At 60.7% G+C, this 22,658-nt stretch overlaps 1 protein-coding gene across 2 annotated transcripts; it reads left to right on the top strand.

Annotated features, from left to right (window-relative positions):
- The first annotated feature begins 1,819 nt into the window (after positions 1-1,819).
- ATG2A (autophagy related 2A) lies at positions 1,820-21,308 on the top strand. Of its 2 annotated transcripts, none has more exons than XM_074336643.1 (41): positions 1,820-2,109; positions 4,113-4,275; positions 4,390-4,542; positions 4,700-4,802; positions 5,176-5,311; positions 5,466-5,564; positions 5,861-5,957; positions 6,046-6,210; positions 6,318-6,458; positions 6,991-7,228; positions 7,312-7,456; positions 7,552-7,644; positions 8,024-8,182; positions 8,283-8,526; positions 8,831-8,927; positions 9,044-9,203; positions 9,854-9,996; positions 10,073-10,212; positions 10,320-10,480; positions 10,921-11,071; positions 11,210-11,403; positions 11,505-11,585; positions 11,734-11,840; positions 11,928-12,020; positions 12,929-12,999; positions 13,205-13,281; positions 13,880-14,050; positions 14,192-14,318; positions 14,452-14,618; positions 15,190-15,398; positions 15,666-15,801; positions 17,236-17,442; positions 17,684-17,785; positions 17,875-17,959; positions 18,048-18,177; positions 18,258-18,330; positions 18,533-18,615; positions 18,859-18,980; positions 19,126-19,280; positions 20,401-20,553; positions 20,628-21,308. In XM_074336643.1, exons 1-41 carry the CDS (start codon positions 1,939-1,941, stop codon positions 20,862-20,864), a joined length of 5,739 nt encoding a protein of 1,912 aa, XP_074192744.1. In that variant the 5' UTR covers positions 1,820-1,938; the 3' UTR covers positions 20,865-21,308. The 2 variants fall into 2 exon arrangements, with proteins under 2 accessions (XP_074192744.1, XP_019593402.2); XM_019737843.2 differs by having other exon boundaries at positions 14,404-14,618.
- The last annotated feature ends 1,350 nt before the right edge of the window (positions 21,309-22,658 follow it).

Raw genomic sequence — 22,658 nt, 5'->3', positions numbered from 1 at the left:
ACTGGAGAGAAGCTGACCCGGGAAACAGCCACCCCAGATTGGTGTCCTGAATATTGGGAATGACCCTGTGTCCCCAACTTTTGCACATGGTGTACCCTATTCCCACTGCAGAGGAATGGTCGCCCCCTCCTAGACTGGACCAAAGGACATTTCCTAGTCTCTAGAATATGCCCTTGTATTCTCACTGTCTTTGGGAAGAGAAGTGATGCTTCTCTTTGTTCATTCACTCACTCCACAGGCATTTAGGCTCCCAGCCTCAGTTTTCCTCTCCCATAAAATGGGGATATTAATAGTGTCTCCCTGTGAGCAGCGGTGAAGAGCAGATGAGGTAATGCAAGTAAAGTGACAAGCCCGGGGCCCAGGACATTACACAGGCTCAATTCATAATATCTATTATTTTTATTACTGTTAATTTAATCAATGTTCGATGAATACAACAGTGTTCCTGGCCTGTCATGGAGGTCAGGCAGATCTCTTGATTCATTCCAGAAGCATTTTCTGAGTGGCCATCCTATTAGCCTGCTTCCATGAATGGGGCCTTCCCATTGACTCCCAAAAACTGTCCCGGAGGCTCTTCCTCAATCCCTTCCAAGTAAATGTGTCTTCCCACCTACTAACCTAACCCCAGGTTACAGGGGATAAAACAGGCTCACAGGTTCACAGAGGATCAGTGACTTATCTGAGGCCACACAGAGCTGGGACTGGCATCCAGGTCCCGGCCCCTTGGCCAGGACGGTTACCCTTGCTTCAAGCTGCCTTTTGCCTTTAGATTGTGGTTGAATCAATCTCCCTAGCAAGGCTAAAATAGAATTACAAATACCTGTGGGTATCCCTTAATGTAACAGGGCTTGATGTAACAGGGCTTGTGTGACCAACCCTGTAGAGCAGGAGTTGGCAAACTTTTTCTGCAAAAGGCCAGAAAATAAATATTTGAGGCTTTGCAGGCCTCTGTCTCAGGTACTCAACTCTGCTAACAGCAAAAAAAGCAGCTCTAGTACTTATGAATGAGCAGGCTGTGTTCCACTAAAACTTTATTCTTGGACTCTGACATGTGAATTTCATATGATTTTCATGTCATGAAATCTTATTCTTTTGATTTTTTCCAACTATTTAAAAATGTGAAAACCATTCTTAGCTCACAGGCTGTGCAAAAACAATAGACCCCTACTCGAGAGAGTTAGAGTCCATTCTTTATTAATTTTAGGATTAGAAATGTGAAAAACTATTATTCCAGAGCGGGGCTGGGGGGCCACCTACTACAGAAAGGAGGGTCAGTAAATCTGCCAAGCTTTACAGGCTAGGAGTAGAAAAAAGACCTTGGTGATGCACTCACAGCAACCTTTATAAATTTGTAAATGGTGACTATAATTTCTACCTTAGAGTGTTGTTATGAGGTTTGAAAGAGGTAAAGAATGGTAAAGCGTTTTGTAAAATGCAAATGTTTATTCACTTGTATCCACAGATGCATACTGGGGTACCGACTTGATTCCTCTGGGAAGCTCTCAACGAAGTTTTATGAGACACTGTCCCTTTAAGTATTTCCCAACTACTTTAATTGGACGAGTCAGCACATGCGCATTCCTTGCGGGGCTGGCACTTCAAGCAACAGCCTCCCCAGGGCTTGTAGAAGGGAGGTTAAAGGTCCTCCCACACAGAATTTACACGCAAGCGTAAATCAAGACTGGGAACATTACAACAAGCAGACAACCCAGTCCCTTTTTCGCGCCTGATGGCTCCGCCCCTTCGGCCAATCAGTAGGCCTCGCCCTTTGCAATGGCCAATGGCAGTAAGCGTGGGGGGCGTGGCTGAGCGTCCGGGGGCGCGGCCTGGCGCTGAGAGAAGCGGCGGGGCAAGCCCGGGGCTCTAGTGAACCGCGCAGCCGGGCGGGGATCGCCGAGGTCGGCAAGCGCAGGCGGCCCTGGCCCGGCGGTCTCCGAGATGTCACGATGGCTATGGCCATGGTCGAACTGTGTGAAAGAGCGAGTCTGCCGCTACTTGCTGCACCACTACTTGGGTCACTTCTTCCAGGAGCACCTCAGCCTGGACCAGCTCAGCCTCGATCTGTACAAGGGCAGCGTTGCCCTGCGGGATATCCACCTGGAAATCTGGGTGAGGAACCAGGCCCGAGCCCGGGAAGGGATCGGGAGCGCGGGGCCGTAGCGACCTGAGGCTCCCCGCGAAAGGGTCGGGCCGAGGGACCAGGTACTGGGCATGTTGAGGCCGTGGAAGTCCGGCCCTTTCCAGGCGGCAAAGGGACCCGGCTGATCGCCTCCAGAGCCAAAAGCTGCCTCCACTTCATAGGAGGAGAAACTGAGGCTGAGGAGGGGATGTCACTTGTCTGGGGAATGCCAGAATAAGCACACTGAGTTTGGGGCCTGAGTTGAGGAGCGTGGTATGGAGGGCCTAAGGAAAGTGTGAGCGGGAAGCAGAGGAACTAGGGGATTCCAGTAGGACCAGGCCACAGCAATGATAGAGTTGCGACTATGCAGTTTTTCTAGGAAGGCTGTTAGGGGTCGGGAGCCCCGCCGAGGACACCTGCACCTGTGGGAAAGGTGCCTTGACCTCCTGACCCTCCAATCCTGGGCCCAGTGGGTGGGGTTCGCCTCCGGATGTGGATGTCAACAATCGCGTCAGCAACGGTGTTGATCAACACCTCGTGTGGCTGCTGCTACTGCCTACTTCCTGCTTTTGGGAGAGTGGGATGGATCTCCGGGTGTTTGGGGAGGGGCTTGGGGATGAACAGTCCCACCTGGAAGGAAGCCCCCGGGGAAGGGCAGAGAGGTCTGGCCTCAGGCAGGGAGGAGGAGGGGGAGATGCTGGAGAGGCCGAGAGTAGGGTCTGGGTCTGACCCCAGCCTCACAGCTCAGCTGACCTGGAAAGTTACAAAGGAGCCACCAATTAGAGACGCAAGCCCAGGGCTGGCACTGGGTCAACCCTACAGTTCAGAGCAGTAGGGCTGGACAAGGGCGCAGGGGCTTCTTAGTTTTCTGGCTGGGCAGACAGCATACCTGGCCTCAGTGCAATCTGGACAGAAAAGTTGGGTTTTAGGGGTAGGCCAGGCCTTCCTGGGTGAACATGGGGTAGGAGGAGACCCCTGAGCCCAGAGTTGGGGGCACCTCCCAGGAGCCTCTGCCTGTGAATCCCAGTGCTGGAAGCTTTTTCAGACCTCTAGGCTGCCGCTTCCTACTTCCAGTCCCAGAAAACACTTCCACCCCTCCTGCCCTGCCCTCCTGTTGGGATTGAGTTGGCTCTTGCTAGGCTGCTTTCAGGCTGGCCTCCCAGGACGAGTTGAGCCCTGGAGGAATGCAGGTGGTTTTCCAATAGCCACCCCCTCCTCCCAGCTGCTTGGCCTACAGCCCCTCCCTTGAAGACCCCCGAAGAAACCCAGTGTCGGGGGACTCGGATGGAATGAGGAGAGGCCTGGGTCCCAGTACACTGGGTGACTAGACTAGTCCCTTCGCTTCTCTAGGCCTCAGTTTCCCCATCTGTGGATCTCTTGATGAGGAATTTGGACTTGATCTCTATGGGCCTTCTAGTTCTGCCATGTGTTTGTTTATTGATGTATCCAACAAGTGTTTACTGAGGCTGTCTGGATGGCACCACACAGAGTGCCTGGAGTCGCCTGGAAAGCTGGGCTCCTACCCTCAAAGAGCTCCCAGGCTTGTGCTTCAGAGAGAGGTACACAGCTACACCAAGTGTTTGGAGTTAGGGAACTGGCCCCTCCTGCTCAGGTCAGGCCCCTGCCTTCCTCTCCTGATAATCCCCACGAACTCTGCTTGCCCAGAGTGAACGTGGGGTGCTGCACCCTCTGCTGGGCTTTTGCATGTGCTGTTCCCATACCTGGAACATGCCACGGTTCATGCCCTCTACCTGGCCTCCTCTTCGTCTTCAGCTCTCCCCTCCTCTGGCGTGAAAGATTGGGCCAGTGATACGGCTTGCCCGAAAGTAGGGATCTGCATGAGCAAAGCTAGGACCTTGTAGGTAGTGTGTGGGGGATCCGGGAGCGCCACGGCACTCGCCACAGTGGAGCAGACAGATGCAGGGTGTGACAGCCCGGGAGAGAGCTGCGTTCGGGGTTTCCCGAGCCAGCGTTGTCCCCCGCCTGCTTGCAGTCTGTGAACGAGGTGCTGGAGTCCATGGATTCACCCCTGGAGCTGGTGGAAGGCTTTGTGGGCTCCATCGAGGTGGCCGTACCCTGGGCCGCGCTGCTCACCGACCACTGCACCGTGCGTGTGTCAGGCCTCCAGCTCACCCTGCAGCCCCGCCAGGGCCCAGGTGAGGACAGGGTAAGGCTGGGGTGAGGGGTGGGGAAGCAAGTGGTGGGAGTGGGCCTGGGCACCCAGGAGCTGATGGGGCCTGCCTGCCCTGAGACCCTCTTCCTGCCCGCAGGGCCGGGGGCTGCTGACTCACAGAGCTGGACCTCCTGTATGACCACGAGCCTGCAGCTGGCTCAGGAGTGCCTGCGGGAGGGACTGCCTGAGCCCTCTGAGCCGCCGCAGCCCCTGGAAGGCCTGGAAATGTTCGCCCAGACCATCGAGACTGGTAAGCGGGCCCCTCCTGGCCACCCTGCTTCCTGCCCCTCTGTGGCCCACAGGACACCAGCCCTAGACAACAACATGGCCACCCTGCTGCCCCAAAGGGGAATCTCTCCCTGCCCCTTGCAGCTCTCCCTGACCTGAGACCCCTCCTCACCCCTCAGTGCTGCGAAGGATTAAGGTGACCTTTCTGGACACTGTCGTGAGGGTGGAGCACTCACCGGGTGATGGGGCGCATGGCGTGGCCGTGGAAGTCCACGTGCAGAGGTAGGGCAGGCGGGTGGGGTAGGCAGGCGTGAGAAAGAGGGGCCCTGGCACTGCCCCACCTCCAGCCTAGGTTCCTGGGAAATGGCCTGGGTGGTGGCTCTAGCAAGGAGGAGGTGGGCTGTGTTGTGAGCCTAGAGTGGGATCCAGGGGCCAGGAGGTGCAGGCCCGGAGTGGTGGGGGACCCTCTAGAATCAGGTTACAGGCTGAGGGGCTGAGGAGCCAGGGCTAGCCGTGGAGGTCCCGGATGGCCTGGCTGTGGTGAGGCAGCTCTCTGACCCCCAAGCCCCTAAAACAGAATACTGTGCAGGCTGAGGGGCTGCAGGGTGGGGGATCCCAGGGTGGCCAGGGCCAGGGCTGACTCTACACTCCCCAGACTAGAATACTGTGACGAGGCAGTGCGGGACCCAAGCCAGGCGCCCCCAGTGGATGTGCACCAGCCTCCTGCTTTCCTGCATAAGCTGCTGCAGCTGGCGGGAGTCCGCCTGCACTTCGAGGAGCTCCCCCCACAGGTGGGCTGACCGATCCCCACCGTCTCTGGCTCCTTCTCATTCCTGCTCTCTCTGGCCTTTGATCCCTCTGCCCACCCCCACCCCCCAATCCCTTCCAACCATCTCTGATGTCATCTTCTCAACCCCTCCTCTCCTATCTCCTCTTGCGTCCCAGGAAGAACCTCCAGAACCCCCCTTGCAGATTGGCAGCTGCTCAGGGTACATGGAGCTGACAGTGAAATTGAAGCAGAATGAGGCCTTCCCAGGCCCCAAGGTGGGTCCCTGGGCCCCTGGGGAGGCAGAAGCATGATCCACCTTAGAATCCTCCGCAATACTTACCTTCCTGAGGACAAAGCAGGGTCTTTGAGTGGGGCAAATGACTGCCTTCTGGCGACTGGAAAAACTGTGGCTCAGAGAGGTCATGTTGTGGCCAGGGTCACACAGCTGGTTGGTGAGAGAGTTTAACCTGGCATTGGCATCCTACCTCCTCAGGGTGAGGGCAGGTGGGTAGTGGCTTTCAGGGGCTAGGTGGCAGGTATAGGCTCCGTGGTTGCCTCCCTCTGCCCCTAGCTGGAGGTGGCTGGACAGCTAGGCTCCCTACACCTGCTCCTGACCCCACGGCAGCTCCAGCAGCTTCAGGAACTGCTCAGTGCCATGAGCCTTGCAGGTGAGGCCTCTGGGTGGTCCAGAGGGTGGGGTGGCTGGGGAGGAGCTGGCCAGGCTGAACTAACACAAGGTAAGGTCCTCTTCTGTAGACCCCAAGAGCCTGGTTGACAAGCTGAACAAGAGCCGCCCACTAGGTGCTGAAGACCTGCGGCTGATTGAGCAGGACCTGAACCAGCAGCTGCAAGCAGGGGCTGTGGCTGAGCCCCTCAGCCCAGATCCCCTTACGAACCCCCTTGTCAACCTGGACAGCACTGGTGGGTGTGGGACCAGACCCAGTGGTTGGCGGGGTGGCTAGTGTGAGTTCAGGAGTCAGGGAGCCGGCCGAGCCCGGCTGTCCCTGACCCCCTCCCCTGGCCCGCAGACCTCTTCTTCTCCATGGCGGGGCTCACGAGCAGTGTGGCCTCGGCCGTCTCTGAGCTCTCCATGTCCGACGTAGACCTGGGCTCCTCCGTGCACAGTGACATGACCCCCCGCCGGCTCTCTGCCCAGGGCCACCCAACTGGTGAGTGCTCCAGGGGCAGGAAGAACTGGAAGAGGCCTCGGTGCTAGTGTGATGTCGCATGTATGTGGGAGGCCGCCAGTGATGCCTAGAGGTCCCTCCAGGGGTGACTTGGTTCCCTGGGGAGGTTGACGATGCAATGGACAGAGCCGAGGTTTCAGTTAGTAATCGTGGGCAAGCACTTCAACTCTCCAAGACTCAGTTTCCCCTTCCAAATGGGGGTTATAAAACCTGACCTTGCTGGGCTGCGTGTTTCAGCCAATGTTTACTGACAGCTTGTGTGTGTCAGGTACTGGGCTGAGTGCTTTATCACCTCTGGTCCTTCTAGCTCCCTGGTGAGGGTTAAATTGAGCCTGGGCTCAGTGCCTGGTACCACAAAGCTCTGGGTCACCCCTACCTGGCCAAGCCTCCTATCAGAGCCCCCGTCCAGCGAGGCCAGGGCTTCTCCCAGCCCCCAGCCAGATGTCTGACCGTCAGTCTACCTGGGGTGCCCATGAGCTCTGGGGAGCCCCTGGTGAAGCCTCTGTCCCCTTAGGGAAGACGGCCCCCACACCCCTCCCGGACACCCTGCGCCCTGACTCGCTGCTGAAGATGACTTTGGGGGGCATGACCCTGACCTTGCTTCAGACGTCTGCCCCGTCTTCTGGACCTCCTGACCTCACCACCCACTTTTTTGCCGAGTTTGATGCTGCCAAGGACGGGCCCTTCGGCTCCCGTGACTTCCACCATCTCCGACCGCGCTTCCAGAGGGCCTGTCCATGTAGCCATGTCCGGTACAAGCCCAAGGCAGGGGCCCGAGGAGAGACTCCCTGAGTCCCCCAAGCCTCCCATCTGATGCCCAGCTTCTTGCCCACAGGCTGACGGGTGCAGCTGTGCAGCTGTCCTGGGAGCTGCGGACAGGCAGGGGCCAGCGGACCACTGGCACAGAAGTGCACTTCGGGCAGCTGGAGGTGCTGGAGTGTCTGTGGCCCAGGGGTACTTCGGAGCCTGAGTACATGGAGGTGAGGGCCAAGGCCGAGTGTGCAGTCAGGGCCTGGAGGTCAGGGTGGGTGTCGGGACTCGGCCTGCTCCTCTTACCTCCTGTGTCCCATCCCAGATCCTGAGCTTCCCCAGCAGCCTGGGCTCCCAGGCCTCGGCTCGGCCCTGCGCCCACCTGCGCCACACGCAGACCCTGCGCCGTGTGCCCAAGGTAACCTACCCCACTCCAGGCCTATTTCCCACGGTGTATTGACCCCACTCCTTCGACCCCAGCTCCCACCCACCGCACCCTTATCCTGTGCTCCAAGCAGAGCGTACCACCCTATGGGGGGTCCTCGTCTGGCCTGGTTGCCCTTCCCTTGGCTCATCGTGGGAACCCCCTGCTGGCCTCCAGGGCTGGGAGTGGCGGGTGTTGGTGTCTTTTATTAAACACGCATGGTCGTCTGCCTCAGGCAGGGTGGTGAGGGTCCCTTGCCCAAGCTCTTCTCACCACCACCTGGGAGGGCGCTGCTTTTGCTCAAGGGGGCCCCTTCCTGTCCTGCCCTCACCTACCCCACAGCCCTCGCTGACCTGAACACCCTTGCCCTCAGAGCCGATCCCGGCGCCCAGCTGCCTGCCATTGCCACTCAGAACTGGCCCTGGACCTGGCCGACTTTCAGGCAGATGTAGAGCTGGGGGCCCTAGACCGGCTCACTGCCCTGCTGCGCCTGGCCACCGTACCCCCTCCCGAGCCACCAGCCAGCCTGCTGGTAAGATACCTAGCCAGGGCACAGGGGCACTGGTCTTGTGGTTCATGATCATAGTGGTGGGGGCCCTGGTGGCAGCTGTGACCCCCACACCCTCCCACAGATGGAGCCCCCGCCAGCTGCCGAGCAGCAGACAGTGGTGCGGCTATCAGCACCGCGGGCCACACTGCGACTGCGCTTCCCCATTGCCGACCTGCGGCCGGAGCGGGACCCCTGTGCAGGCCGGGCTGTGCGGGCCGAGCAGCTGCGGCTGGAGCTGAGTGAGCCCCAGTTCAGGTCAGAGTTGAGCAGTGGGCCTGGTCCCCCAGGCCCCACTCGCCTGGAACTGACCTGCTCCGACCTACATGGTGAGAGCCCCCGGGGCACAGCACCTGGGGCAGGGAGTCCGGCCTCTGGGAGAGGTGGGCTTGGGGCTACTCAAGGGGCTGGGTCACAGTGGGGGCAGACCCGGGCCCAGGCTTCACCAGCTCTATGGGGCATCAACAGGGCAGAATGGACCCTTTATCCCTGGGCTTCTACACGAGGGAGGGTGCAGGTCTGTAAACAGTAAAGGACGGTTTACTGACCGTCCACTGACTCCACCTGGCTTTGAGGGAGAAGTGGGGAAAGGCAGCAGTGACCACTCCCTACCTTTCCCCACGCCCTCACCAGGCACCTACGAAGATGGAGAGAAGCCACCTGTCCCCTGTCTGCGGGTTTCCAAAGCCCTGGATCCCAAGAGCCCTGGGCGCAAACACTTCCTGCCCCAGTAAGTAGGGCTCTGGGGCAAACGAAGAGGAGGACTTTGCTACTGAGAGCGGGAGGCCACTTGGGACTAGGGCTTGGGGGGCCCTGCAGGCCAATGACAGACCTATGCCCCGACAGGGTAGTGGTGACCCTGAACCCTCAGATGAGCAGTGCACAGTGGGAAGTGGCCCCAGAGAAGGGAGAGGAGCTGGAGCTGTCGGTTGAGAGTCCATGCGAACTGCGGGAGCCTGAGCCCTCGCCCTTCTCCTCCAAGAGGACTATGTACGAGACGGAGGAGGTGAGGCCTGAGACGCTTTGCATCTTGTGGAAGCCACTAGGTGGCTGTGGGCCAGGAGGAAAGGACTCCTTGAGACACCAGGTGATGTGACCCAGCACCAGTGAGAATTTCGTTTCTCCCATCATCTCATGTCAGTGGGGAGTCAGATGTACCCCAGCTCGTACGGCCTGGGAGTGAGAGCAGGCCCTGGAGGGAAGAGCAGCACCCCATGCCATCAGCCATTATCGGCAGTATACACTGGGCCTCGGATCCCTTTTCCGAAGGTGATGGGGGTTGAGTGAGAGGCGGTTAAGGGCCTGGCCTTTGGGCCAGTCCGGGTTTGAATCCAGGCTCTGCTACTCAGTGGTGGTTCCCTAACCTCTTGGAGAGTTACGTACAGATGAGTTTCTCAATGACCGATCTCATAGGCCTGTACTGAGGATAAAGGAGTGAACATACATGAGGCCGTCAGAGAAGGGTTAGCGTGTAGTCAGCGCTTCACACGAGATGGCTGTCATACAGCCTAGCAGAGAATGAATGGCTGTCGTACATCCTAGCTCATGAATGAATGAATGACAATGAATAAATGACAGGTGAGTGCAGACCTGGGTCTGATTCCTGAGCCAGCAGCAGGCCTGACATCTCTGACACCTTCCCGCTTCCCCACCTAGATGGTGATTCCTGGAGACCCTGAAGAGATGAGGGCCTTCCAGAGCCGGGCCCTGGCACTGTCACGCTGCAGCCTGGAAGTGGTCCTGCCCAGCGCCCATGTCTTCCTGCCCAGCAAGGAGGTCTATGAGAGCCTTTACAACAGGTGGCGATGCAGGCCTGCTGGGGGGGTGGGCCAGCCTGGGCCTCCCTCACTGCCACCATCCATCTGCCTGTTTCAGGATCAACAATGACCTGCTCCTGTGGGAGCCTGCGGACCTGCTTCCCACCCCCGCCCCTGCCACCCATCCCCCTGCCTTCCCAGGCCCCTCGGGCTTCTGGCATGACAACTTCAGGATGTGCAAGTCAGCCTTCAAGCTGGGTAGGAGGGGTACCTGGTGGGGTTCCGAGGCCTCCAGCTGGGCGGGGGGGGGGCAGGGGCAGCCCTCCCAGATCGCTTTTCCACCTGGCTCCTTGATCTCCCCCCAGACTCTGACTCGGATGATGAAGATGCACATTTCTTCTCGGTGGGAGCGTCTGGTGCCCCCCAGGCCCCCGCCCCCGAGTCCCGGAGCCCTCACTCCCAGAGTTCCTTCTCTACACTGGTGACAGTGCTGAAGGGTCGGATCACAGCCCTCTGTGAGACCAAGGTGAGGGCAGCCCGGGGGAAGTGAGCCCCTGACTTCAGAGCCCCCATTGGCAGGAGAGCAAGACCAGTGTGAGCAATGCCAAGTTGAAATATGGGAAACAGAGGTCCTGATGGGGCTGAGTGTGGCCTGTCCAGCCCCCAGCACCCACACGCCACCCCACCTGTCCCTACACACCCTGTCAGCCGCTAGCACCTGTTGTATGTAAGGCACTGTGCTAAGGGTCTGAACGGGCACCTGTGATGCTAGGAGGCAGAAAGGACAGAGGTGATTCTTCCTGTCTGGCAAAAGACACAAGTGCTGCCCCAGGCCTCCAGTGGAGTCTGGACAGATGCTGAAGCTGGTCCCAGTCAGGCCAGGGCTCCAGGAGACCCCTTCGCCCCTGAGGGCGTGGGGACTGCTGGGTGTAGCTGGTGAGGCCAAGCCATGTGCTCTGTCTGCAGGACGAGGGTGGGAGGCGGCTGGAGGCCGTGCACGGGGAGCTGGTGCTGGATGTGGAGCAAGGCACCATCTTCAGTGTGTCCCAGTACCGAGGCCAGCCGGGACTCGGCTACTTCTGCCTGGAGGCTGAAAAGGCAACACTCTACCACCGAGGTGTGAGGGCTGGGGGCCAGTCGCCGAGGGGTCTGTAGGGTCCGTGGACAGGTGCTGGGGCTTTCACGAGGGACACGGGCCCTGGGGGGTGGGGGCAATCGGCCAGCTTGGCAGGGGACTCACCAGATGCCTCCCCAGCGGCCGTGGATGACTACCTGCTGCCCATTCACCTGGAGCTGCCCAGCTTTGCACCTCCAGCCCAGCTGGTCCCAACCATCTACCCATCAGAGGAAGGCGTGACAGAGCGGGGAGCCTCGGGACGCAAGGGCCAGGGCCCCCACATGCTGTCCACTGCTGTGCGCATCCACCTGGACCCCCACAAGAATGTCAAGGTACAGCCAGGCCTGCTTCTGCCCACCCATGGCCTGGGTGACTGCCTGCCTGGTGCATGGTGGGCTGGGCTCCCACCATGCTGACTGTGTCCCACCCCCAGGAGTTCCTGGTGACACTACGGCTGCACAGAGCCACCCTGCGCCACTACATAACCCTACCAGAACAGAGCTGGCACTCCCAGGTGAGCCGGGGTGGCATGGTTGGGCGGGTCTCTAGGCTAGGAGGAGGCCGGTGCCAGGGCCATGGGCTGGGCTGTGCTGGGGCAGGCGGTTAGAGAAGTAAGAGCCCCCCCCTTATCTTCACTACTTTTCCTGCCTTGGATCCCAAAGCTGCTGGAGTTCTTAGATGTGCTGGATGACCCTGTGCTGGGCTACCTGCCCCCAACGGTCATTACCGTCCTGCACACACACCTGTTCTCCTGCGCCGTGGACTACAGGTACCCGGGCTGGGAGGGCCGAGGGCCGGGGAAGGGGGCAGGCTTTCACCTGTAAGGAGCGTGCCCCAGCCTGACTGTGACCCCCAGGCCTCTCTACCTCCCTGTGCGTGTCCTCATCACCGCCGAGACCTTCACCCTCTCCAGTAACATCATCATGGACACCTCCACCTTCCTGCTCAGGTATGCAGCCTCCTGCCCACCCCCCACCTCCCCCCACCCATGTGTCCAACCTAAGCTGAGCTGCAGCTGCCACTCCCCCAGGGCCCTAACCTGCTCAGGCCACTCTCTGAGCCTTTCTGTACATTCAGGTGATCAGCCTTCTCTCAGCGCTGGTTCCACCTTTCCGAAGGGCCCTCAGACTTCAGAATCAGAGCCTTACACGTGTTCACGACCCGACCTGTGACCTGATGATCCCACTTCTGGTGGTTGTCCTAGGATATAAGGATAAGACAGGTGGAATAGAGTGTCTCTGTAGTGTAAAACAGCTGGAACTCACAAACAGTCCGAAGGCCCCAAATTACAACCTGAGTCAGTAAGCGTGGCCCACCGACCTTTACAGTCAAGTGGATGAATAACATCGAAAAACACGGGGAATGGCCATAATGCAGTGATTACTGAAAAAAGCAAGATATAAAAACTACATGTGTTTAAAACAAAAATTAATGAGGCGATTTTTATGTACATCTCTGCATGGCTTCATAGAAAAGACTGAAAGGAGGTGTATATCAAATTTGGGATTACGATTAGGGATCATTTTTTTTATTGTGATATTTTAAAATATGTTAAAGGAGCTTATATTTATGTTACCATTGAAAGAAGGACTTATTTGAAAAGAACAGTGAATGCTGGAAGGGAAAACAGGACCCTTCCGTCCCAGGGCTGCTGGAAGTACTTGGAGAAGGATAAATCTTGTCCTGCAGCACAGGGGATCAGGCCCGTTCTCCCCATTGTACAGACAAGAACACCAAGGCCAGGGAGGGCCAGCACTAATGTCTCGTGGGCTTGGGACCTGCTGTGGGGGCCCCTCTGCCTGTCTCTGGGAGCCCCTGCAGCGGCTCCGGGCCCTTCTCAGCCCTGTTCCCCACCAGGTTTATCCTCGACGACTCGGCCTTGTACCTGTCCGACAAGTGTGAGGTGGAGACCCTGGATCTGCGGCGAGGTGGGCAGGTCCCGGACTGGGCTCCCTCCCCTCTGAGGGACCAATGTCCCCCGCCCCCCAGCTGCTGGCCGTGTTCTCCGCACCCACACACGTGTGCATGCACATAATGGCTGTACCCAGATAAATCCCCAGTTCTCTTGTCTGGTGGTGGGCCAGGAGCTGGCTGTGAGGAGGCAATAGCAATGTGTCCTGCCCTCTGCTTCAGATTATGTCTGTGTCTTGGATGTTGACCTCCTGGAGCTCGTGATCAAAACCTGGAAGGGGAGCACCGAGGGCAAACTGGTAAGTGTGGCTATTATCCAGGATGCCCAAAGCCAGAGCAGTGCAGGGGCCAAGGGAGCCTTCCCAGAATCACCCTTCCCCCATGCACCATCACTCCACTTCTGCTCCCTGGGCCTGGAATCAGGTCACGGTCACTGCGTGCCCTTCCCTTGCTGGGCTGTGGTCATTGGCCCTCCTGGGAAGGGCCAGGGGCACCCTGGGTGTCCCTCAGGGTGAGCCCCGCCACTAGAGGGCAGCAAAGGCCGGGGCAAAAGTGGGGCCTCAGGAGTCAGGTTCCTTATCTGGAAAACGGAGGCAGTAGACCCCACCTGGCTCAGCTGAGATCAGGGGCAAAGGAGATGGGGCTCAAGAAGTCCTTCACCCAGGGGACAGCTTTCCGCTTCCTCAGGTGGCCTGGGGCCAAGCCCCTTCCACTTGGTGGGCTCAGTGTGCTCATCCATTCAGTGGGGCTGTTGGGCAGGCTGACCACCCCAGGGACATAGGCTGTGGGGACGGTGACCCATGACGGTCACAGTTCTATCTGTGGCTGGGGTAGAGCCCGGGCTCATGGCGCCCCCAACCCCTGCCCCCCCCGCCCCCCCCCCGCCCCCCGCCACAGAGCCAGCCGCTGTTTGAGCTTCGCTGTTCCAACAACGTGGTGCACGTACACAGCTGTGCAGACTCCTGCGCCCTGCTGGTCAACCTGCTGCAGTATGTAATGAACACAGGCGACCTACACCCCCCGCCCCGGCCCCCCAGTCCCACAGAGATCGCCGGCCAGAAGGTACAGGTGAGGCCTGGCCACACAGAGTACCAGAGCTCTGCCAGCCCCCTCTCCTGCTGTGGCCCCTGGGGGCCTGGTCATGGGGCAGCCCTGGGGCCCGCCCCTCCCTCCTGGCACTCATTCACCACTCCTCCCCTGCCTGGCCAGCTCTCGGAGAGCCCCGCCTCCCTGCCCTCATGCCCTCCAGTGGAGACGGCTCTCATCAACCAGCGGGACCTGACCGACGCCCTCCTGGACACCGAGCGCAGCTTGCGGGAGCTGGCCCAGCCTTCAGGTGCGGTGGGGCGGCTTTGGGACCAGTGGCCACAATCAGTACCCACGTTGTCAGACATCCCCTCAAACCAGTCTCTGTCCCACAGGTGGTCCCCTCCCTCAGGCCTCGCCCGTGTCGGTCTACTTATTCCCAGGTGAACGGAGTGGGGCCCAGCCCCCCTCGTCCCCTGTTGGGGCCCCTGCTGGCAGCTTGGGGTCCTGCTCAGAGGCCAAGGAAGATGAAAAGGAAGAGGAGGGGGATGGAGACACTCTGGACAGTGACGAGTTCTGCATCCTTGATGCCCCTGGCCTGGGCATCCCGGTATGTGGCGGGCAGGCTGGGCAGGGGCAGGAAGTGGTGGGAGTGGGTGGCTCAGTTCCAGGCGCTTCCAGAGTTCCCGCTGTGAGAGAGGCAGGAGGTGGTCACTGCCCCTGGGAGGTGGTGGGGCTGGGAGGGTCTTCCTGGGGAGGCAGCCCTAACAGCAGGCTTTGAAGGAGCGAGTGGTTTTCCAGAGGAAGAGAGAAGGCATGGCGTCTTGGGCAGAGGCACTGGGACATCGAGTAGGGAGGAAGGGAGCAGAGTGGTTAGTGGGAGGCAGAGGAGCACCATTTGGCTACAATGGTGCTGGCCTCCTGGCTCCCAAGTACCTGTGGGAATGTCACATGCAAGCAAGACCCAGGTCGCAGGGAGACAGGGCTGGCAGGAGCAAGGGGCATTCAGCCGCCTCCTGCATGGAACACTCAGACATAGGCTGTGGGGACGGTGACCCATGACGGTCATCTTTTGTCAAAAATGGAGAGGGAAACGTGAGGACAGGAGAAACAGATGGAAGGTGGCGTGGACTGGGGAAAGCATCTGTACCACGTGTGTTCACTTGCCCTCCTCCCTGCAGCCCCGAGATGGGGAGCCCGTGGTGACGCAGCTGCATCCAGGCCCCATCGTCGTGCAGGATGGCCACTTCTCACGGCCGCTGGGCAGCACGGACCTGCTCCGGGCACCTGCCCACTTCCCAGTGCCCAGCACCCGAGTGGTGCTGCGTGAGGTCTCCCTTGTCTGGCACCTCTATGGGGGCCGAGACTTTGGCCCCCACCCCGGTCACAGGTGAGGAGGAGAACATGCAAGTGGCTGCTGTGACAACGGGGCCCACCCTCCCAGGAGGTAGGGCCTGGGCTGGGGTCCAGCCCTGACCTTGGGCACCTGGTAACCCTGAGCCAGATCTCACCTCACTGGCCTTAGTTCTTCCTCCTTCTTTGCCCCGTCTACCTCCCAAGAGAGGGTCTCCTGCCCCAGGCGAAAGGCCTTCTCTGAGGGGAGGGACCAAGGGAAAGGGGTTCCCCGAGTCAGCTTGTCCCCTCTCCTTCTTCCCAGGGCAAGAGTTGGCCTCACAGGTCACAGGGGGTCCCCTTCCCGCTGCTCCGGCCCCAACCGACCCCAGAACTCCTGGCGTACACAGGGGGGCAGTGGGAGACAGCACCACGTCCTCATGGAGATCCAGCTCAGCAAGGTGAGTAGGACACAGAAGGCCATCTGGGGTGGCGGCCAGCAGCAGGCCATCGCATCCCGCCGCTCAGCCAGCACTTCCTACGGGCCTGCGTGTCTGGCTGCACCCCAGGCACTGGTCAGGATGCAGACTGAAGGCCTGCCTTCCTGCCACTTGTCTGGTAGTGCAGGGAACCCATTAAACTACATACAGACTGTCAAACGTGATAAATGCTCTGAGGAAGCAGAACAGGGAGGGCATGGAGTGCTGGGGACGGGCAGGGAAGTCCTCACGAGAAGGTGCCCTTCGCATAAAGACGAAGTGAGCCGGAAAGAGCTTTTCAGGCAGAGGGTGCAGCACAAAGGCTGCAAGCAGGCATGATCCGGGGCAGCAAGGAGGCGGGCGAGACTGCAACTGAGCAGGGAGGGGAGCCGTAGGCCACGGCCAGACAGCCGACCGGGACCAGGCTGCCCAGGGCCCTGCAGACCACGGTGTGGTTTGGATTTTCACTAGAGTGAGATACAGTCAGCATGAGATGGTGGCCGTGAAGAGTGGCAGCAGCAGAGCAGGCGACAGTGGTCAGATTCTGAAGAGGTTTTGACGGTGGGAAGAACACAGGTGGGGCTGCTGGACTGAATGTGCGGGAGGTAGAGAGAGCGGGCCAGGCGGACCTGAGAAATGGCAGAGGTGGCGTTGATGTCACGTACTGAGTGAGTGAGCCTGCACAGACCCACTTCCCAGCTCCCAGGGCTGTTGTGCTAAGAGAACTCGGGGGATGCCCTTCTGAGGCCTGACGGGACAGGGAGCCAGTGCCGGGCAAGGGGCAGGGAAGGCCAGAGCAAGGGCCTGAAGAGGAGAAAGGCGTTGGCTTGTTGGAGGGCCAGTGGGGAGGCCAGTGCGGCTGGCACGTGGGGAGCAAGGATGGGGCGGGCTTTGGAGGGCGAGGCCAGGCCTTCGCAGGCCCGGGTGAGGGGTTTGCAGGGCATGAGGCGGGTAGGTGGGCTTTATGACGATCCCGTTGGGTGTGCGGGGAAGGGGCTGGACAACCAGGGGGACCGTCCAGGGGCGAGGTGACAGCAGATTCAAGACCACGTCGCAGCTATGGAGATGACAGAAGTGTGGAGGGATTTTAGGGACGTTTCGAGGAAACAAAACCAACAGACAGGTTGGAGAGGTTGGAAGGTGAGGGCCAATCCAGTGTTTGTGCTGAGGGTACCGGGGCAGACAGGAAGGCGGTGGGAAGGGAGACACATAGATTCAGGAGAGGAGGTCGGGTTCAGTGTGACCGTGTGGGCTTGAAATGCCTGGGGATGCCCTTGTAGAGGTGTCCAGGAGGCAGCCAGGCTTGGATCTGAGAAGGGGCTGCGCGCAGGAAGCATGGCTGGGAGAGGAGGGGCAAACCCCTCCCTCCCCGTCCCGGTGTCGTCTGCCCGGCTCAGGCCCCCATCCACCCTGCAGGTGAGCTTCCAGCACGAGGTGTACCCAGTGGAGCCGGCCCCAGGCCCCGTGGCCCCGGGCGAGGAGCTGGAGGAGCAGCCCCTGTCGCGCCAGGTGTTCATTGTGCAGGAGCTGGAAATCCGGGACCGGCTCGCCTCCTCCCGGATCAACAAGTTCCTGTACCTGCACACGAGTGAGCGGATGCCACGGCGCGCCCACTCCAACATGGTACTGCGGGCAGCGCCACCGTCCACCGGGCAGGGAGCAGGGCCCCCTGTCAGACACGTGCACACGCACCATGCATGTGCACACACATCTGGGCTGTGCGCGAGCCTGGGGGGACGGGAGGGCTCTGGCCGGCTTTGAGGAGCAGCCTGCGTAGACGCAGGACTGAGCAGGTCAGTGGTGGGGGTTGGGGAACCCGGGCCCAAGGCCCAGCAGGCACCCAGAGCTCCCCTTCTGCCCCCAGCTCACCATCAAAGCGCTGCACGTGGCCCCCACTACCCACCTGGGGGGGCCTGAGTGCTGTCTACGGGTCTCACTGATGCCCCTGAGACTCAATGTGGACCAGGTGAGTGGGCTGGGGGGGGGCGGGCCCGAGGGGAGCCGTGCTGCCCCTGAGCCTGTGAGCCTGACCTGCGCACCCCCCTTCCCCCGCAGGATGCCCTGCTCTTTCTCAAGGACTTCTTTACCAGCCTGGCAGCTGGCATCAACCCCATGGTCCCGGCAGAGACCTCCACTGAGGGTGAGAGGCTGGGCCGGGGAGGGGAGGGTCTCAGCCCCCTGCCTCCCAGCCACCCCTCGGCCCATCTTCACTCTGTCCTCATCCCCAGCTCACCCTGAGACGCAAGTCCAGCCAAGCAGCCCCCAGGAAGGGCAGCCTGAGGGCGTAGAGACAAGTGGCATCCAAGAGGCCGCAGGCAGTGGACAAGGCTCCTCTGAGCAGCAGCCCATCTACTTCAGGTAGGGCCTCGGGCTGGAGGCCCTGGGCCAGGCTGCAAGGGGACAGGTCAGTGACTAAAGGACCCCCTTCTCACCCTCAGGGAGTTCCGCTTCACATCCGAGGTGCCCATATGGCTGGATTACCACGGCAAGCACATCACCATGGACCAGGTGGTAAGTGGGTCCATCGGGCGCGTAGCCCTGTGGGTCACATCCTCTGCGGTCCCTGTCCCGCTCAGGTGTGGCCTGCTCTTTGTGGGCCAGGAGGCCAGGGCTTGCGTCCAGGTACCATCGGCTGCTGAATTGGGTGGCTCCTGTGGGCTGGCCGGGTCCCTGAGCCCCATCATGCAAACCCGACCCCCTTCTCCCTCCCCAGGGCACATTCGCCGGTCTGCTCATTGGCCTGGCTCAGCTCAACTGCTCCGAACTGAAGCTAAAGCGGCTCTGTTGCCGGCACGGGTGAGCCCTCCATGTGCTCCAGCACCCCATCTTCCCTTTGTTCTGTTCCTGACGGGCTTTGTGGCCTCAGCCAAGACATCACCCCTCTGGGGCCTGGTTTTCCTCTGTAAAATGGGTGCAGGCATCCCTCCGCACAGGGCTGGGTGGCGCCGTGGGGAATGTTGGGCTGCCTCGGGTCTTCCTGGCCCTGTGAGCCCTCGGTGTGTGGCTCTGCCCCACCCCATCATCCTCTCCTTTACGCAGGCTCCTGGGCGTGGACAAGGTGCTGGGCTATGCTCTCAATGAGTGGCTGCAGGACATCCGCAAGAACCAGCTGCCCGGCCTGCTGGGGGGCGTGGGCCCCATGCATTCAGTTGTCCAGCTCTGTGAGTATCTGCCTTTGGGGGCTCTTGAAACTGCCTGTACTCTTGGGCAGCCTAGAAGCTGCCCTTGGAAATCGTTGAGGGGAGGTCCTAAAGCAGGGTGCCGAGGCAGTGCAGCCTGGGGCACCTAACAACTCCATCCCCCTAGTCCAAGGGTTCCGCGACCTCCTGTGGCTGCCCATCGAACAGTACAGGAAGGACGGGCGCCTTATGCGGGGGCTGCAGCGGGGGGCCGCATCCTTTGGCTCCTCCACGGCCTCTGCTGCCCTGGAACTCAGCAACCGGCTGGTGCAGGCTATCCAGGTGAGTAGGCACCTGGCATCTGGCTGTGCAGGGCAGAGCAAGGCAGGGAGGGTCTGCCACAGCACCCGATTCCGTCCCCAAAGCTCTGCTGAAGGTGGGCAGTCAGGGTGTACGGAACATTGTATGAGGAACAGTCACAGAGAGTAGAGGCCAGGTGCCTGGCCTGGAGCCCACAGCCAGGTCTCCTGAAGCCACAGTGGCTCCCATGTGGGAGGGTGAGTGCCACCCCCCCAGGCTCTACAGCCCCCTGGGCCTCTGCTCATAGCTGTTTCTTGAGGGGAGGGAAGTGGGGGGCTCTGTTTACAGACAAGGAAACTGAGGCCAAGACTGGCCCTGGTTCATTCAGGCCTCGAGCTTTGCTAGGCCTGGGTGGACCCCCAGTTTGTTATCCTGTGCTCAGCTGTAATCCCGTGGTGGGGGGGCTTGGGTGGGTAGGCGTTTGTGGGTGGTCAGGACAGGTGCGGGGTGAGCATGCAGACTCGGGAGGAGCACGGTGCTCTCTGGGCCCTGCCAGCTCAGCCCTGTGGGGTTGGGGGCGGGTCTCTAGAGAGGAGGCTAGAGGAATAGATGGGCATCTGAGGGCCCGCCCCCAGGGCATGAAGCTGGGGTGTGGCACCACCAGGGGAGGAGGTGGGTGGGAAGGAGTGACGCTTGGTGAGCGATATGGGGGCAGAGAATAGAGGAGCCTCAGACAGAAAGCAGATTAGACTCAGTGATAGACTCACTGACCTGTGAGGGTGAGCGAGGGGGACCCCTGGTCTCTGGAGGGCTGCCCTGTGGAGCTGGTGAGGCCAGGCCAGGCACAGGGTGGGGGAGGCAAGGCGCCCAGCTCAGGCAAGCTGCATTTGGGGCAGCCCAGATGCGGTGGGGTACACGGACATGGTGGTCAGCTGGAGGAGGGGTTTGAGTCCAGAGGACATGAGGAGCACCCCCTGAGGAGGCGTGCAGTCCCCTGAAGCCCCCGACCTGGCTGGTGGGAGCCTTGGCAGGACCCCAGGAGCAGCTCAGCAGAGCATGGCTGTGGGGGAGGGCGAGGGGCGGGCGCCCGCGCGGGGGCCTAGGGGGGAGTCATGTCTGCCTGGGCTGGCTCTCCTCATCCGGGATCCCCCATGTCCTCCAGGCCACAGCTGAGACAGTGTATGACATCCTGTCCCCGGCGGCGCCCATCTCCCGATCCCTACAGGACAAGCGCTCTGTGCGAAGGCTGCGCAAGGGCCAGCAGCCAGCTGACCTCCGGGAGGGAGTGGCCAAGGCCTACGACACAGTCCGAGAGGTAAGGAGGCCCAGCCCTGCTTCCCACACCGACCTGCCCACCCTGACCTCTGTACTGACCTCCCACCTCCACAGGGCATCCTGGACACAGCTCAGACCATCTGTGATGTGGCGTCTCGGGGCCACGAGCAGAAGGGACTGACGGGTGCTGTGGGGGGCGTGATCCGCCAGCTGCCCCCAACGGTCGTGAAGCCCCTCATCCTGGCCACGGAGGCCACATCCAACCTGCTTGGGGGCATGCGCAACCAGATCCTCCCCGACGCACACAAGGCCCACACTCTCAAGTGGCGATCAGACGAGGCCCAGGACTGAGCGCCAGGCGCCCCAGGCTCCCGGGCGCTGCCTGCCCACCACGCCGGGCCAGCCCCGGGGCTCCCGCGCCTCCAGAGAGCTGCGGCCCACAGCCAGACGGACCGGGCCCTCAGAGGAAAGACCAGGAAGGACCCTGCCGGGCTTGCCTGCTGCCAATCGTTGTTGAGAGTGGGGCCTCCCTGCCTGGGGCCTCGGCCCTGTCTCTGCACTTTTTCTCTGGGGAGAAAGGACACTGCCCCCACCACCACCTGGGCCCACACTGCTGCCTTGTCCCAGGACGGAGGCTTTTGGACCCTCAGACCCCCACCCCACTCAGCCAAGTGTCTTTCTGTGTCTCCGGGGGAAGTGGGGGACAGACACTGTGTGGTTCAATGTATTATTTTTAAGCTCCTGTGTGTGTGGGTCAGTGTCTGCATGAAGTGGAATAAACTGTGCCCACCGCCAGCCACCTCGTCCTGTGTACCTGAACTGCCCTGACCACAGCCTTGACCTTGGCTGGCGCCCAGACCCCCACCTCTGCACCCAACACCTCCCAAGTCACCCCCAGGGGTCATCACACCTGCCCCACCCAGCAGGACCGGGTCCCAGCCCCTGGCCTCTAACCCAGCCACCTGCCCACCCCCATACAGCTTCCCCAGCAAGGGGGCTGCACTGGTCTCTTCGCCACCCTACCCAGGGGCCGCCACCCTGGCCCCACTTCTGATGTGGCATGAGCTGAGTGAAGGGGAGAGGAGGCATGGCCCTCACAGGCCACCTGGCCCAGACTATGTTTCTTGGCTCTATCCTGCAGGAGCCCAGAGTCCAGCCTTACCTGAGGCCAGGTGTGAGGGGCCAGCTGGGAGGATATGGGCCCAGAGCAAAGGGCAGGGCTGCGGGGTGCCCAGTGAGGCTTAGTCAGACATGGACCGTGTGACCTGAGGCAATGCCCTTGGTCTCTGAGCTTCAGGTCCCGCCCGATAATCCCTACAGTTTCCGAGGACCAGGGAGCTCGGTCAAGGCCCTTCCTGGAAGGCTGGGCCGTCTGGAGGCTGCTCCCACCATCCCTAGCAGAGGCTTTTCAGGTGACTGGAACCTCTGCCCTGCCATCCCAGATCCAGGTCCCTGGAGGGGGAGGGACGCTGGGGACAGCACTGTGGCTAGAAGGGGTCCTGACAGTGGCATTTGCACAGAAACTTACATGGCATCGGGAAAATGCCCGTTGTCTGCTTCCCTCCACATGCGCACAGCTTGTTTCTTGAGAACAAGGAAGAGGGGCTGCTCAGATCGTGCCCCTTCCTGCCCCACGCCCCCGTCATACTGCAGTGAGGCAGGTGGGTCCACGGGGAAACTGAGGAATAGACTTAACAAGGTCTCACCTTACTGGGGCCGTCTGCAGACTTTTCTGTGGTTAGCAAAGCACCCCCACCCCCAGCCCCTTTTGTGTTCCTGCTGTTTCCTCAGTGACAGATCTGGGCACCAAGTGAACAAGGCAGTTTTGTCCTGGTGGACCCGGGTCCTCACTGCCTGGTCACCTGGGAAAGAAGGCCGAGCAATGGGGGGCAGTGGAGTGGAGAAGGGGCCAGGAGGGCACTGGGCCGTGGAAGGCTGGGGTCTGATGTCACTGGGAGGGCCAGATGGGGGCCCAGCCTGATGCTTCCTGGAGCTGCCCTACCCTGCCCGGGCACAGTCCAGGGTTTCCTGCCCTTTGAACTGCACTGATCGATATTGACAGACGGCAGGCTAATCATTAACCGCTGCCAGGGGCTGGGCCAACGGCTCAAAAGGCGCTGGGTCCAGGGCGTCCCCACTTCCTTC

This window comes from Rhinolophus sinicus, linkage group LG06 (genome assembly GCF_036562045.2).
Source record: "Rhinolophus sinicus isolate RSC01 linkage group LG06, ASM3656204v1, whole genome shotgun sequence".
NCBI classification, from domain to species: Eukaryota; Metazoa; Chordata; class Mammalia; order Chiroptera; family Rhinolophidae; genus Rhinolophus; species Rhinolophus sinicus.
This window is presented reverse-complemented; position numbering and strand designations above follow the sequence as displayed.